Raw genomic sequence first — 15,961 nt, 5'->3', positions numbered from 1 at the left:
CCGTTAAGACGCGCAGGGGTGACCCCAGATCAAAACCCAGTCAAACACTAATTTAAAAATCATTTTTCGACTTGTTTAGTATTAAAACCATAACGTCTAAGAATTTTTGACTTTAAAATTGAATATTAGACCTAAGTGCGATTTATAAGTGAGCTTTACATCACACTTAAAATGAAAGCATTTCCATATTTAGTCTTTAAATAAAGTTCAAACAAACAGCGGATAATAACACTTTATGTCAGTTTCACAAACTTTATAACAACTATAGTGCTGTTGCTGGCTTTTTGATGCAGAAACTTGTAGAATTAATGCTAAAAATGTTTTATTTTTTATTAAAACTATAAAAAAAATCGCTACATTCAAAGCAAACTCGTTTCCTTTTACTCCACTTTTTATCAGATTTTCCAAAGAAAAAAAAATCAGACTTATTCGTTTTATTTAAAGAATTTCCACCCTTTTTCAACTCTGTAACATATTTGCTGAAATTTTCATTGTCTAAGTTTTTCTCCTCTAAAAAATCTTTAGCTCCAAATTCTTCATTGATGAGGCAATTATTTTATTCAATTTCAACAAAAAGGGTTCCAAAAAACAACCTATTTCTTTATCAACTGGTATTGGCATTACTATTTACATAAAATAACTTGAATACTGAAGGAATATAAACAAAATAACCGTTTTGGCTATTCGAAATAGTTGGTCTGTGAAAAAACAGCAGGACCCGCGGGGCAATTTTATGACCCCAGAAACTGACCAAAAGTGTCTTAGTGGAGCAAAGATGCTCGAAATCCATTCAAACTGTGACCAAAAGGTAGATGGGGGGACCAAAATCAGCTACTGAAAAGAAAAGAATGAACTGCTGTCTAGTTTTTGGCACTTACTATTTGCAGAAAGCTTGGGATCATAAAATGACCCCCGTAGGTCCTCCCGGCTTAATAATCTCAAAGAGCCTCGACAATTCTCCACATACACGCACCATAAAAAACGTGTAAAGGTCAGCCTCAGTAGATTGAATTAAGTTTTTTGGTACAGAAAAATCTACCAAGGCCTTCTGCATTACCTAACGTTAGATTCTGTCATATGCGGGACGAAAAACTATGAACAAATGGTGAGTTTCAATTCCAAATTCTTTACACTTTTCTAAAATAAACCTGGAATCCTATTTTTTCAAATACAATGAAACACCGTTTATACGTTTCTCTTTTATGTGTTTTTATCAATTATATGTTTTTTAAAATGGCCCCTGCAGAGTCTAATACACATTAACCTATACCTATTATATGTTTTTTCATTTGTACTTTTTTTCCATACAGTCCCTTCAAAAACTCCCTTTTGCACCTTGGTTTTAACAACAGATATACAGCTTAGAATTTTGCATATTCATGGAAACTTGGATAAAAATTCTGCTGAAGAAAAAACGCCCATTAAAACGATATTTTTCGGCCCAGATTTGAACCCACACTCTTTCCCTCATTAGCGTGCTACTTTATCCAACCGAGCTAATGTGTCTTCGCTCTCGGCTGCTATTCATTGAAGTAACAAATAATTAAAAAAAAAAAAAAACCCAGAAAAAACTTTTTTTTTGACAAAAATAAAAAGCAATTTTTAGACCGTGGATATATTTTTCATCATTAGCAGATACAATAAGCTTCAAAATGATGGGGTAAATCATGTAATTTGAGAAAGAAATAAATTTGAATCGTGTAGCGACAGAAAAACAGGCTAGATAAATAATATATTAGTTGTTCAATGATGTTATCAGAGTGTCTGGTGACTCTTCCTCGAAATATAATATAGAGTTTAAATTCTAAATGTGAAATTTTAGAGTCTTTGGTGATATTAGAGGTAAGAAAGGTTCGAGGACCTTCAGAATTATCCCAAAGTCCTAATAACGGAATTTAAGATGATCTTTAATGATGGGATAAGCTGTTTCTCAAGGGTTTGGGCTGGGACACACTCTAGAAGTTTTCTGAAATGGAAGTCCTTCAGTTATTGTAGGCCATCTTATTATGGCAATAAAAGAAGAGATAGAGTATGGAGGCTTTTTCAAAATCAAAGTTTCAAAATCGCTCTATAGGGTAAGTTTGGTGGCGTAAAATAAAGGCATAGAGTTCGGGATCTGTCTCCCTCCCCTTTTTCTTTGGCAACCTCACTATTGTATTTATTTGATTTCATTATTGATAAAAATGTTCTGAAAAACTCTCCACAAGTTTTTCGTTTCCAAAATTATTTGAGTGCTTTGGTTTTTCCATAATGAAATTTTCAATTTCGAGCCTTATATTTTATTTGTTTGAAATACAAGCGTTTGCAGCCCCCGTCAAAAAAAAAAACTTTTAACATCTTGAACTTATATGGGGGTTTAGACTTCTTAGTTTTTTTACTTTCTTTTGTTTCAAATGTCATGTCTCCTGAATATCGCTATAAAATTTTTGTTTAATTTCGCCTTCTACATTTAAACGCTTAGAACTAGCAGTGGTGTGACTAGTCATTTTTTAAATTTTGCCTTATTCTGTTTTCAACTTTTTCTCTATTTTGGCAGCATATATATTTTTCTCTACTTAACCGCTATTTTCATGATGGTATTTTTACACACAGAAAAAAATAGAAGATGAAATTTTAAAATGCCAGCAGCCCCTATGAAGTTATGTTTATTTACGTATTCATTTTTTACTTGACTGACGCTTGTCATAGATTTGTACTATACACTATGAATACTTTCATTTCATTAAAAAATGTTCGAAACATTCGTCTCAGCATTCTACAGTTAGGTAACTGAACCTCGGATGTTCCTAAATAATATTCAAAAATTGCATTTGCTTTCAAAATTTTGCAGAAACAAACTTTTTTTGACACCTTTTTTCTATTAGTTCACTAATTACTTCTATTTAATGTTCTTAAGATCAGGAAGGTTTCCTTTCTGCTTTTTTTATTCATTACTAAAATGAAATTGGTGATCCCATTTCTGAAAAATGGGGGTAGGGGGGTAGCAAAACATTTCTTGGCGAGGGCCTTGGTGCCTCCCACCTCCCAAAAAAAAAAGTTTAGTCACGCTACACCTCTGGTTATAATAACTGAACTATGCATAAAATGACTATTTATGTTTGATAACTGGATGGGAAATGCAGAAGCATTAACAATAAATAATAATTCATAGGAAGCGGGGGGGGGGGGGGGGGGACAGAAAAATGGAAAAAATACTCTTGCAGAAAAAACAGAAAGTAGAAGATTGAGAAATAGACAAGTAGTCACAACTATAATCAATAACAAGCTCAGAAGAATCTTAAAATAGGTTTAACAGCATTCCTGCGGTGTGCACCAAGTTAAAAAAAAAAAAAAAAAATTATGTTTTTTTCCAAACATATAACTCTGCTCACTATCAAATTTTAAAGTCTCATAGCCTGTTCTGATTACTCAATTGACAAGAAAAAAACTATAAAAAGAATATTTTATAATGTAAAAAATATTAGTCTTACTATATATTACTTTTAAACTGTATGTAGGGTGTGATAATGTATTTTAAACGATTTTAAACTTCAATTTTTCACTAAATGGCAATATTTTGTGTCTTTGTATTTCCTGTAAGTATTAGACATATAACACTCAATTGTTGACTAACTATTAAGTAACAAAAAATAAAAATAAATATTTACCAATAAAAACACTAATTAACAATAAATTCTAAATATTTACAAATTTTTTAACACTTATATCCTACATTTATACTGTTATTATGGTGAAGACATAGGAACTGTTCACCTGTGCCCCTAGATGTTGTGTTCAAAAGTGCTCCATCATCTACCATGGAGCTAACGCGCAAAAAATAAAGAATTCGAAATTTAATGAAAAAATTTAAACATTGTTACAAATTTCCTTGAATGTTCATACAATGGTTTGCAGTAATGAAGTTTACCTTATTGATTGGTTTAACATATGCTTTTATGTGAAGAAAATAGAAATAAATTACAATTACATACAACATCTGCTGAAACAAAAAAGTCGTGACCACAAAAACATAAAATTACACTAAAAGTTTAGTCAAGAGGCAAGACTAGTAAACCATTACTTGAGAATCTTTTATGAACATTTGCTTAAAGTTACCTTAGTAAAGCATACCATTTTCTCATATGCTCCCCTTTCCTTTATGTATTAAATATAATCATAAAACATATTAAAAAAAAGTTTTATTACATTGCAAAATTTCAAAGCTTAGTATGCTAAGTAATATCTCCTTTACTTAAACCTAACTATGATTACTTAAACCTAATTATAACAGCTTATGATTTAAATATTTTAAGCATGACATCTACAACAACAAAGGCATTAATACTTTTCTAGAACAGCTAAAATGTAGTGACTCAAAATAAATGCTCACTTTCTTATTATAAGAGTTAAAAAAGAATTAAATTCCCATGGGCAAAACATAGATTTCATAGGAGTTGGATTGTAGAAAAATGAAACAATTATGTGAAACTATTTTCAAAAAATAAAAGACTAAGCACACCAATATCCAAAACTAAGGTCACAATTATAAAATTAGCAAAAAATATTCACTGTGTTGATAAGAAAAAATTTGGCAGAGGTATATTACAATAGGAGAAACAATGTAGAAACATAACAACATGGAAATATTTTAATTGAGAATTAAAAAACAGGGAAAATCAAAAGTGTTGAATTATGACTTAGACCGTGCACTGCTATACAAGCTTCACAATCAGCTTTCATTCTGTTTACGAGGGTTTCAATAAACGTTAGGGAAACAATCCCAACCCTCCAAAAACGCAGAATTTAACTCTTGGGGGTTTTAGGAGTGGTGTTACATTCTGCAATGGTTTTTCTAAGATCATCCCAAACATGTCGAAGGAATCAAGAGCCAGTTCATACGTCAAATATTCTGTTCCTTCATATATTTGTGACCTTAATTTTAGACATGAATGTAATTAGACATTAAATACATTTATAACATTCACATCACACATATAACATTGTTGCACACATAAGCTTTTTTTTTAAATATGTTACTGCATATACATAAATTAGCCACAATTAAAGAGGCAATAACATTAGAGTACAATAAAACTGGCAATAAAATTTTGTGAAAGCAATATTTAAAATAAGAAACTGGTCTCAATATTTTTTTGTTTTTTGTTTTTTTTGCCACCAGTGGGATACAGTCATTTTCAAGTAAGTTACTAGGTTTAGTTTCAAACTCAGCAAGCTTTATGTTAATGCAAAGTTGCTTTCATATCATTGTGCTCTTACTTTCCTAATCTGAAGCTCAGAACAATGCACTTTGAAGAACTAAAAAAAAAAAAAAAAAAAAAAAAACAGCTACACATACATGAACAAAAAATGAAGTTCAATTAGAACTAAATCAGGCTTATTTTCTGTAAAACAACACCAGATTTTCTACATTAATCATAAGTAGGCTATGATTTTAAATCATGTCGAATAATCCTTTTTAATACATAAAGCAATTACAAAGACTCTCGATTAACTGGCTCAAATGGGAGTAAGAGTAATCCAGCTAAGCAGAATTCCAGTTAAAGCAGAGAATGGAAAAAAAAAAGAATAAACATGTTTGATGAATGGATTCCTAAAAATTGCATTAAACAATTAAATGGCATAGAATTGCCATAACCAATTAAAATCAACTATTGAAGTAAGTAATTCCTAATTAAGTGAACTCATTTAAAAAACTTCTATGCCATAAGAGAAAGAAAGTTTAATAAATTCATGCATCCCCTACTGCCACCCCAAAAAGGATGTCATGTCCCCAAAAAGAGACTAAAACTGAATCATTGGATGTGTGAAAGGTATTTATCCTTCTCTCAACTGGAGAGTAGTTTTTACTAAACTGGCTTTTGAAACAATAATGAGCTGTTCTTCCTCTACTGTCGACACATATTCAATTTGAATCCATCAGCAAGATAAACAAGTTCCATCAAAGGAAATTATAAAATGTTCACAACTTTTTCAGTAAACAGCATACCAGTACTTGGTCAGTAGCTATCCAAATAGCAATAAATTAAAAAAAGTCCATACAGATATAAATTAGAAGTGCATTCATATGTGATGTAATTTAAAAACTTTCTTACCAAAAATAAAAGGCAGAACAAAAGTCAGCTGAAGTAAATTTTCTTAGACCAAAAACATGGTGACTTAAAAGGCAAACAAGACATTTTTTTTTATTCTAAAAGTTTAACTGAAATACGTATAAAATCTAAAAGCCGACCCATAACATTGGATCCAACTTCCATTCATGTGCTCTATTTTTCAAAACAGAGAAAATTATGGTAGCAGTTTTCTTATCAGTGGCAAAAATTCCAAGCATAATTGTAGGTTTTAAATCAAATTTTAAGAGTCTGAATAGAGTTCTAGATTACAAGCTTGGTGAGCAAGAAATTTTAAATGAGGCCTTTTCTCTTTAATTTTGGTAGTCACTGCATATATAAGCATCAGTTATATAATTGCATAACAATTTTATACATTAGAAAATAAAGAAACAAAAGAGTAAAAAATACAAAACTTTATAAAACAGAAATTCAAGCAAAAATAAGTTTCTAAAACCTTGCAAAAAATGTGCATGTACATACAATTTATATATACAGCACTTTTTCTAAAGTAGCACACATTGTAATTAAAGTATACCATCGAAACAAGCAATTCAAGAATGGTTAATACTTGACACATAAAGTGCAATATCATCATGCCTTTGTATCGGGTCAAATAACAGTATTTAGTTTGAAAAAGCACTGTATATATGGAGACTTATGTAACAAATAATAATTGTTCAACAAATAATAATTGAATAACAAAATAATTCTCAAGCAAAACCCTAAAAAAATGAAATAAATTCATGCTTCATTCACAAATTTGTTTTACTAAGTGTTTGAATGAAAAAAAGGAGGGAATATAAAGAGAACAAATCCATCTAAAACAAAAAAGGATAAATTTTAAACCAGAAATAAAAAAAAAAACAGATTGTCTGCAAGTGATGTCGCACTTTCAAGGGGAAGGGGGGGGGGGGTGCATGAAATTGCGAGTCTGTGACAGGGGGGGGGGGCATGAAGTGTGAAATCACACATTTTTCATTACAACATACTTATGAAAAATAGCATGACATGTGAGAAGGGGAAGGGGTTTAGGGTGAAGTGTGACAAAGGGTCAAAAATGTTGGCAGAAAGTGTGACATCATCTACAGACAGCTCCTAAGCCCTGTGTGATAAGTTTAGATTTACAAAATAAACCATAAAAAGAGGAACCATATAGGCTATAATGTGTACTCATCAGATTACATTTCTTATCAGAGGACAGAAATATTTTACCATTGCCACTCCATATTCGAAATGTATTTTCCCAGTCTTTAAAGCCGTGTTGAGGAATAGACCACACCACTTGGAAAGCAAAAAAGGGAGAACAAGAATTGTAAAGGGTAAAATAGTTTCTAATTTTTGCTATATCACAGCATATTTAATAACAGAATACAGTGGAGAGTCAAAAATCGGCACATCTTGGGACCAGATGTTGTGCACACAAATTAAACACACACACACATATATATATATACAGTTGACTCTCTGTTTAACGATGCTCTATTTAATGATTTTTTCTATTTAATGACGGCGTTTCACGGTCCCAGATGGTCCACTATAGTGTTAAAAGCATTCTATTTAAGGGAGTTTTTTTTGTGGTCCCTTGAAAGTCTTTAAACAGAGAGCCAACTGTGTGTATATATATATATATATATATATATATATATATATATATCACAAATATACTCTACAAATAAACTGAATATTAAAAACATATGTAATGAGAACATAATAAAAACTGAGAATTAATTGAGAACTAATAGTTTCAGAAATTTTTAATCAATCTGATTAAAACCTTAGTTTATGCTAATTTATATTGTTTTTGTGTATAATATAAATAACCATTAAGTCATTTTCAGTAACAAAACTTAGTTTCTTTAAAAATGCTAGATATTTATATCCCATTGGGAAAAAAATATAAATAAATAAATAAATAAATAAATAAATATATGAATGAAAAAAAAATTGTGAGCGGACTTTTGACTTCAGTAGATTTTAGGTTGGCGGATTTTTGACACTCTACTGTATTGATAAAATTACTCTAATAAATACTTCATAGAATGATTTTAAGTTCACTTCAATTTTGTGTTTATGTGGACTTGTGATTTTCTAATAAAAATAAACAAAACTTTTTCGGTTTGAACGAATTTCTATAAATTATTCACATTGACATAAAACTAGTGGACACCTGTTTGTATGATATGAAACTCAAAGCATGATCTGTAGCTCAAGGAAAAATATAAAACGAACACGTTTTTAATCCAATAGCTAGAATCCCCTAAAAGAATCAGAAGTAAACAATTGAGAGGGGAAAAAAAGCATTCTTCGAATGCATTGATTTCTTTTTAAAACTAAATGTTAAAAAATATATATAAAATCAAGGAAGCTTATAAAGGTACAAATAGGGGTTTAGTACTTAAAATAATATCAGAAATACAACAATATGAATAAAATCATTCATATAGAAAATATGCTAAAACATACACTGCAAAATATAGGAAAATACAGTTATTTGCCAATATAGTTAATCCTTTTTGATGAAATTATGTTTAAATTTGAGAATTAGACTAAAAACTGAAGGAGCTTGAAGAATCACAAATTTACAAGTCTCCTCTACAAGAAATAACATCATTTCCTTTATCAAAACATTATTCTAGCAAAAACCAATGATTTAAGCAAATTAAGTTTATTAAAATAAAATTCTTAAAATACACCTAATATTTAAACATAAATAAACAATAAAGTTAGAAAAATAAGCTTTATTTCCCTTCAAATTATGTATTTCATACTTTTAACAGCTGTGTTCATCACAGAGTAAATTCATAACCAAACAAGGTTTCAGCGGATCTAAACTTGTGAATGAAAAAATATATCTTTCCAAAGTTACACGACACAATACAAGCAAACTAATTGGTAATTTTATACCGCGTTTCAGATAATAGGTTACATATCTTCTTCTTCTTCATCAGCACAACAGCCTGGTGCAGGCCAAGGCTTTCTCCGTTTGCTTCCTCCAGGCGGTACAACACGTTGCCAGGTTTCTCCACCTGTTCACTCCCAAAATTTTAAGGTCCTTCTCAACACTATCCAGCCACCTTGTTGCTGGTCTTCCCCTTCTCCTCGTACCCTTAATCTTCGAAAAAGTTAGCTTTTTAACCGGGTCCAGATCTGCACGCCTAAATACGTGCCCCAGCCATCTGATTCTAGTGGCTTTAATTACTCTTAAGATGATGTGTTGTCTGTCTTTATGGTATACTTCAAAGTTATATAAACTTCTCCAAGCATCATTTTCTTTTACTGCTCCAAAAATTGACCGAAGGATCTCTTTCAAAAATGAGAAGTCTGTTTTCCTCTGTTTTATTAATTGCCCATGTCTCACTACCGTATGAAATGATTGGTCTTATGAGGGTTTTGTACAGATTTATTTTTGTATTAATGGAAAGGAGCTTAGATTTAATTGGCTCTTTAAGCCAAAGTAGCATCTATTTGCCATCAAAATTCGATTTCCAATTTCAACTTTAAACTCATTCTTACTGGTAATAAGCGTACCCAAGTATTTAAACTGGGTGACTCCTTCAAAAGTATAGTTTCCAATATTCAGCGGCTGCACATCATGTATTCTAGTGCTCGCAACCAAAAACTTAGTTTTTTCCTTGTTTACAGCCAAGCCAAACTCCTTGGCAGTGCTCTCAATAGGTTACATATACAGGCCAATAAAGAGCTCAAAATACTTATCTTGATTTTCAGTCTTTAGGCTTCAGTGTAGAGCAAAAATATCAAATTCCATAGATAGGAAAATGATGTTAATATTTTCTTTTTCTTTAACCCATAATACCCTTTTATAGTTTATGCACACTAAAAATCATTCATATGCAGGGGCACCTTGATGGGTGATCAAAGCAGTTTGATAGGTGTGACCGACCAAAAATTCTCCATATTCGGCAAATTTTGTCTTACAATTCAAAAATTTGGAGACAGCGTTATTATCGTGTCTTTTTGACCCATAACTTCTCTTTTCATTAGATGCAATTTCCTCCCTTTCAATCAATGGCGGCGGTTCGGGGGGGGGGCCAAGGGGGCGACTGCCCCCACACTTTTTCCATCATCAAAGATTGCCTCAACACTATTTTCATTTCAAAATGTTCTTGGTGAGATTACCCGAATATTAACATCATCAAATTTTGTTTAAAACTTCAGTTTTAAGCATTTAATTTTGAAAATTTTCCGGAAGAAAATCCCCGAGTGCACTCCCTTCTTCCTTTAAATTCAAAGATGACCTAAATTTGCGTTATAAAGACTACAGTTTGAGGGGAAAAATTCAGGAAGAGAATCCCCCTGGATAGAGTAATACTGCCTTTTTAAGACTCCAATTTAGAAAAAAATCCGGCAATCCTTTTCTAAAAGTTCACAAAGGAAGTTCAAGGCGGAATTCTAAGGATATCATCAGTAAAAAAAAAAAATACTAAAAAATATTGGGAGGAGCTTCAAACTCTTTCGTTCTTTCTTAAGTCAACAAAAGAGAAATCTGAAATAACGTTTTAAAATACGTTTAAAAAATGTTTTAAACTTCATAAATTTTCTGGAAAAGAACCACAAACCCCTTGTTCTAAGTTTGCTAAAGATGGTTTTAATTTGTGTCTTTAAGACATCACTTAAAGATTTTTTTCCAGAAAGAGCTTTCCTCACCCTTACATTACCAAAGACAGTACAAACTTCTTCATTTTTATTATTATTGCTAGCGTTACACGCACGGCTTTGACCGTAGTAGAAAATTACAAGGTCATTTGATTCACCTGTTTATTTACAAATAATGGATGATAAATTTCTCTCCAATATGCTAGGTAATTTACCCGTCCATGTTATGGTGATTTTCTTGGTGCAGAGGAATTAAATCCACCAAATTTGATGCAAAAAAATGATATCTTTGTTTTTAACATATATGAAAGCTGGTATTAAGATGCAGGGTTGCCAACCTTAGAACAATATTAGGAGCATCTGTGGTGATTTTGAGGAGCAATTCAAAATTTTGTGGAGCAGTTGGGTATTTTAAATAAAAATAACTAAAATCACTTAACTATAATTGTTTTAGAGCTTTTTTAATAATCATTTTAAGCACTAGTAAAAAATAATTATTTTTAAATTAATAAAACAGCGTTAAACGCTATTTCAATCTTTGAGTATAAGCATCTTTAATTTCCCATATTTACATGTTTGACATGATAATAGAAAAATATAAACTTGAAAACGTTCAGCTGGGAAATGCGGAGCAAGCTACCTTCTTTGCAGAGCAGCAGAGTTATGCTATTTTTGCGGAGTAACTTCGCAAAATGCGGAGCAGTTGGCAACACTGAATATGGTACACGTAAAACCAAAAAGCTCTTCAAAAAAATCATTGGATGAGTCCAAATCGAAATTTAATTTTGATGTAACTTATTTCTCTCTCTCGATAAAAACATTTTATATTTATAATCAACAAATTATTTATTTGTGTTCTTAGCTTGATCAATATAAGTAACTAATTCAGTTTAAATTTTTTGTTTTTTATGTTGTAGGGTGACATTTTATCAAATAAATATTTGGATTTTTAACATTTTCATGTTTCAAAAATTTTAAGAGTATAATAAATATTAAAGACAGTATTTTAATTTGTATTATCTGTAGCCGTATGATTTTTTTGTTCATTAAGATTTAAGAAATACAAGTATGACGCGTTCACACGTATGATGCACTGATGCTATAACTAACTTGATTTTTCTGAGTGAAGGGGGGGGGGGGGCGGAGGTGCCAGGAAACTTTCACCCTGGGCGCCGTCAGCTCTTTGGACGGCCCTGGTAATAATTATGAGCAACTTCATTAGCGATAAATTGAAGATTATTTCCAGAAATTATCTCCGTATCAACATTTACTCAAGAAAAGTTAAACAATATGTGCAAAATGAAATGTTGCAGAAGCAAGAAAATGATGAAATCATCCTTTAAAACTCTATGGGTAAAAACATATGCATTTTGTGTTCATAGCAGATATGCAACCTGGTGAACTAAATACTTAAAAAGTTTATAGACTCTAGTAAAAACATTCATTCTAGCAGAATGGAAAAAACATTACTGTCTTTCTACTGCTGTTACACCTACTACAAATATGCTTGTTCAAAACATGTGCAACTTCCAATTCAACATTTCAAGAAAAATAACAATTTGTCATTAAATTAAATAACAAAATAGAAGTATTACTTGTCCACAAAGTTACATTTGAACAAAACATGTTAAATACAAAGCGTTTGATAGTTCAAAATTTTTCCATCCTTCAGTTCCAATTACCACAATTAAATTTTATAATATCTCTGGCTCTAAGTTGTACCATGAATTTTCAACAGATGCCTCCAAGGCATTCACCAAATAAATTCTTGCATCAAGTTTGCATACAATTTTTTCATTTTCTGCTTATTTCCCAACACTCAGATCGGAATTTCGAGTCATTCTGATAGGTTTAATGAAAAAGCCTATTGAGTTTTTTCACTAGCAAAGTAAGGCAGAAAACTTTTTCAGATATTTAAATTGTTTGCCTTTTCTTGCAATACATAACAAACTAAAGAGAAGTTACTATGAAATTCCCAGATCAATAATGGGGGCTTTGAGGGTTTTCAGTTTGTGAAATGCTGCTGTAAATAAGAATAAAAAAGGTAACTTTTTTGTTTTAAAATATATTTACTAATTTGTAACAAATTCGAATGACAAAAGCAAAATTTTAAAGACAAATCTTGGTTTAGGAAAACATGGAGATCTTGACAGCACCACTTATAGTGATGTGAGTTAGCTCTGCACATTCTTCTTTTTTTCCCAAAGCAATTTTATTTGTGTGCCAGTGGCGTAGCAGAGGGGTTTTGAGGGTAAAACACCCCCAGAGGCACTGGTTTTAACATAAATGTGTAATCAAATACAGTAGTTTAAATATATGAAAATACGGTTTTGATCAAGAAAACTCCAGAAGGTATTTTTGATCAAGAAACCCCCTCCAGAAGGATTTTCTGGAGTGCTTGTGTGCAGTATTTCAACAAATTATGGTACATACAAAACGATAATAAATAATAGCAATGAACAGAGGAAAAAAAAAAAATCCCAAAATAATGACACAGCTGAAACAATCATTAAACCAAGTGTTCTTTTTCCACAAGGGTTTCCATAACCTTAGGGCAGTGATTTCCAACCTGGGGGCAATCACCCTCTAAGGGACATTTTGGTTTCTCAAGGTAACAATGAGCTCATGAGGGACGATATGACCATTTAAAACGAAATAATTATAATAAGCCAGTGAATACTAAAATGGAAACATATATGAAACCGATTGTAAAGAGTTCACACAAGTTAAAAAGTAAGCAAATTAAAGTTCAGGAGATTCCTCCTTACATCTCGGTTGAACCTTAAGGAATTATTTCATCATTTATCTCCAAGTTTATGAATTTTAAAATTTTATTCATTTATTTTTTAATTTTAAAGGGTCAGTGCTTTCAATTTCCCGAACTTCCAAATTTTAAAAAAAGAATTTCATAAAATCATATTTTTCTGTTTTTGAAAAGTAAGTCAATGATCTTGGTTAAGTATTTCCCTTCCAAAGTTCGTTTTGGAAAAGGAGGAAAAAAAAAAGTAAAATACTTTTACTTATTTATGTTTTGTTCGATAATGATTCTGATTTATATTTTATTATGCTTATGCATTTCCTTTCAAATTACAATATGTCATTTATATTTTCAATAATATTGATGACCATTAGTGCCAATTGATGATTTATTTAAGGACGAAACGGGGTGGGAGCGATGGGTGTCTTTCAAGTTCTACAGAGCGTGATGGGTCTGAAAAGGTTGGGAAACACTGCATTAGGGCTTCTTGAAGCCTTGTAAATAGTTAACCAAGAAACTGTTATGATTGCACTATTTATCCTAAACATAAAATTATTAGTAACTATAAAGGAGGGTTGTTTACAATATATGTCGTGTTCACAATTGTATAAGTTAATTATATCTGTCAAGTCTTTTCAGCAGTAATTTATGTACATTTAGATATTTTGCTTTGCACTTAAAGCAGAAAAGAATTAAACAATGATATTTTACCAAATCTTGCCACCATACATATAGCCTTTGAACCATGGGCAGAGTTATGGGGGGGAAGGGGGCCTTAAACTGAGGCTAAGACCCTCCCTGACAGCTTATTAGCCCCCTTAAAGGAGAATAGAAATCACGTTTAAAGCCTTCTTTTTGCATGTGTACCTCTAAAATATTTATCTTCGTCCTTCTAAAATTACTAACTTAAAATAATCATTTTTTGCTTGTATTGAACACTCTAAGAAGCTTTTTTTGTTATCTCATGCCCTTCTAATTTCCAGTTGTTGTACCGTTGTTGTTGTAAACACTGCCAGATCTGTTGGGAATTCAAGACAGGACATGTCCGAAAATTCAAGGGCAGTGCTCTAGCATGGATCCAAAAGTGAAGTCATGAATCTCACATGACAAGACTAAACAAAGCCTAAAATAATGTTTAAACACTTCACATTTTGGAAAACATTTCAGAGAGCCTCTGATTTCCAAGCTCCTCCTTCATGTCATAAAAGATAACAAAAAATTATCTTTTTAGTACTTTAGTTTTAAAAAATTTACTAAGAATTGCAGCTTACCGCCCTCTTAACCTGAATTGGTCAAATAAAGTCTCAAATGATGCTTTTGGGGCATCAGTTTAAAATTAATTCCCAGAAGGGAATCTCCCTCCCCTTCCTGCCTTATCCAACATCGCCAAAGATAGTTTAGAAATATGTTTTTTTAAAAAAAGAGCCGATGCGTTTACCATTATTTGTCTAACATAACAAAAAATAGCCTTGTTTCTAGGTCTTCAATGTCAAAAAATTTCTGGAGAGAGTCACCAAACCCTCTTCTTTCCATTAACGTCATGAAACGTAGAGTAAAAGTGCATTTTCAGGCACCTTCAAGCGCATAGTGTAATCCTAAGGTACAGTTATTTATGCCTAATAACCATCCTGTTGCCCCAGTCAACACTTCAAAGCATGCCAATATCCATAAAATTAGAAACAGAAATTTAAGTTTCAAGACAAATATATTTTTAAGTTATAGTCATAAACAAAGTTCACAATAAAATGAGACATTGTGAAAGGCAAAATTTGTATTTGACAATTGAGACAGCGAGAAGCAAAGGGATGTAAGAGATAAAATTAGAGTTAAGAAAAACGCATGCCTAAGTTCAAACTATAGATACCCATCCATTGAAACGTTTTCCTAAATGTGCTGTATAGTAGCACATGTCACAGCAACTATTACCATCTCTTGCCCCAAAACAGGCGCGAGTATCTCCTATTTGTGCCAATTATCTCCAAATTTTTATTTTTTGCACTTAGCCCTCTGCTTCCTGGTGCTTCAATTGATTACAAATAACTATTAAACTGAATCTATTAACCTACTCATATAACATCAGAACTATGTATAATGTAAAAATACTTATTATATTCAACAAAAATGCAACAGAACTCGTGTGTGCCACAAGGAAAGTTTTTAAGAGAAATCATTTTTAAATTGTACAAGAATGTTTCTTTGAGAGGAAAACAAGTTTCAAGAAAATTAAACTTTAACAGGAAAAGTAAAAGTCATGAAAATAGCATTTTTCAATTTTAAAGATGTGAGCCTATGGATGAAATATCATACTAGAAAAGGCCCCTGTTAGCTGACTTTTTCTCCAGAAGTTCACAACTTTTGCATTGAAAAAGCAGCTTTTTACCACAGTAAAACAAGGGCCATTAGTTTATCTTGCATGTTCGTGAGTTATTATTATGAGGGTTGGGGCATGGCAACTATTCTTTTTTCTTGTAGATATATA

General features: G+C 31.6%; 1 protein-coding gene across 2 annotated transcripts in view; it reads right to left on the bottom strand.

Annotated features, from left to right (window-relative positions):
- The window catches only part of LOC129218591 (misshapen-like kinase 1), a 137,183-nt gene that overhangs the window by 24,922 nt on the left and 96,300 nt on the right, over nucleotides 1-15,961 (bottom strand). The window contains exon 23 of one of the 2 annotated variants that reach the window (XM_054852907.1): nucleotides 7,323-7,391. The exons of the other annotated variant lie outside the window; for it this stretch is intronic. Coding sequence (XP_054708882.1) covers nucleotides 7,323-7,391 — 69 coding nt within the window. The remainder of the gene's footprint in view (nucleotides 1-7,322; nucleotides 7,392-15,961) is intronic. 2 annotated transcript variants of the gene reach the window in all.

Source organism: Uloborus diversus, chromosome 3 (genome assembly GCF_026930045.1).
Source record: "Uloborus diversus isolate 005 chromosome 3, Udiv.v.3.1, whole genome shotgun sequence".
Taxonomy (NCBI): Eukaryota; Metazoa; Arthropoda; class Arachnida; order Araneae; family Uloboridae; genus Uloborus; species Uloborus diversus.
Note: the sequence above shows the minus strand (reverse complement) of the source record. Positions and strands in the feature narration are given on the sequence as shown.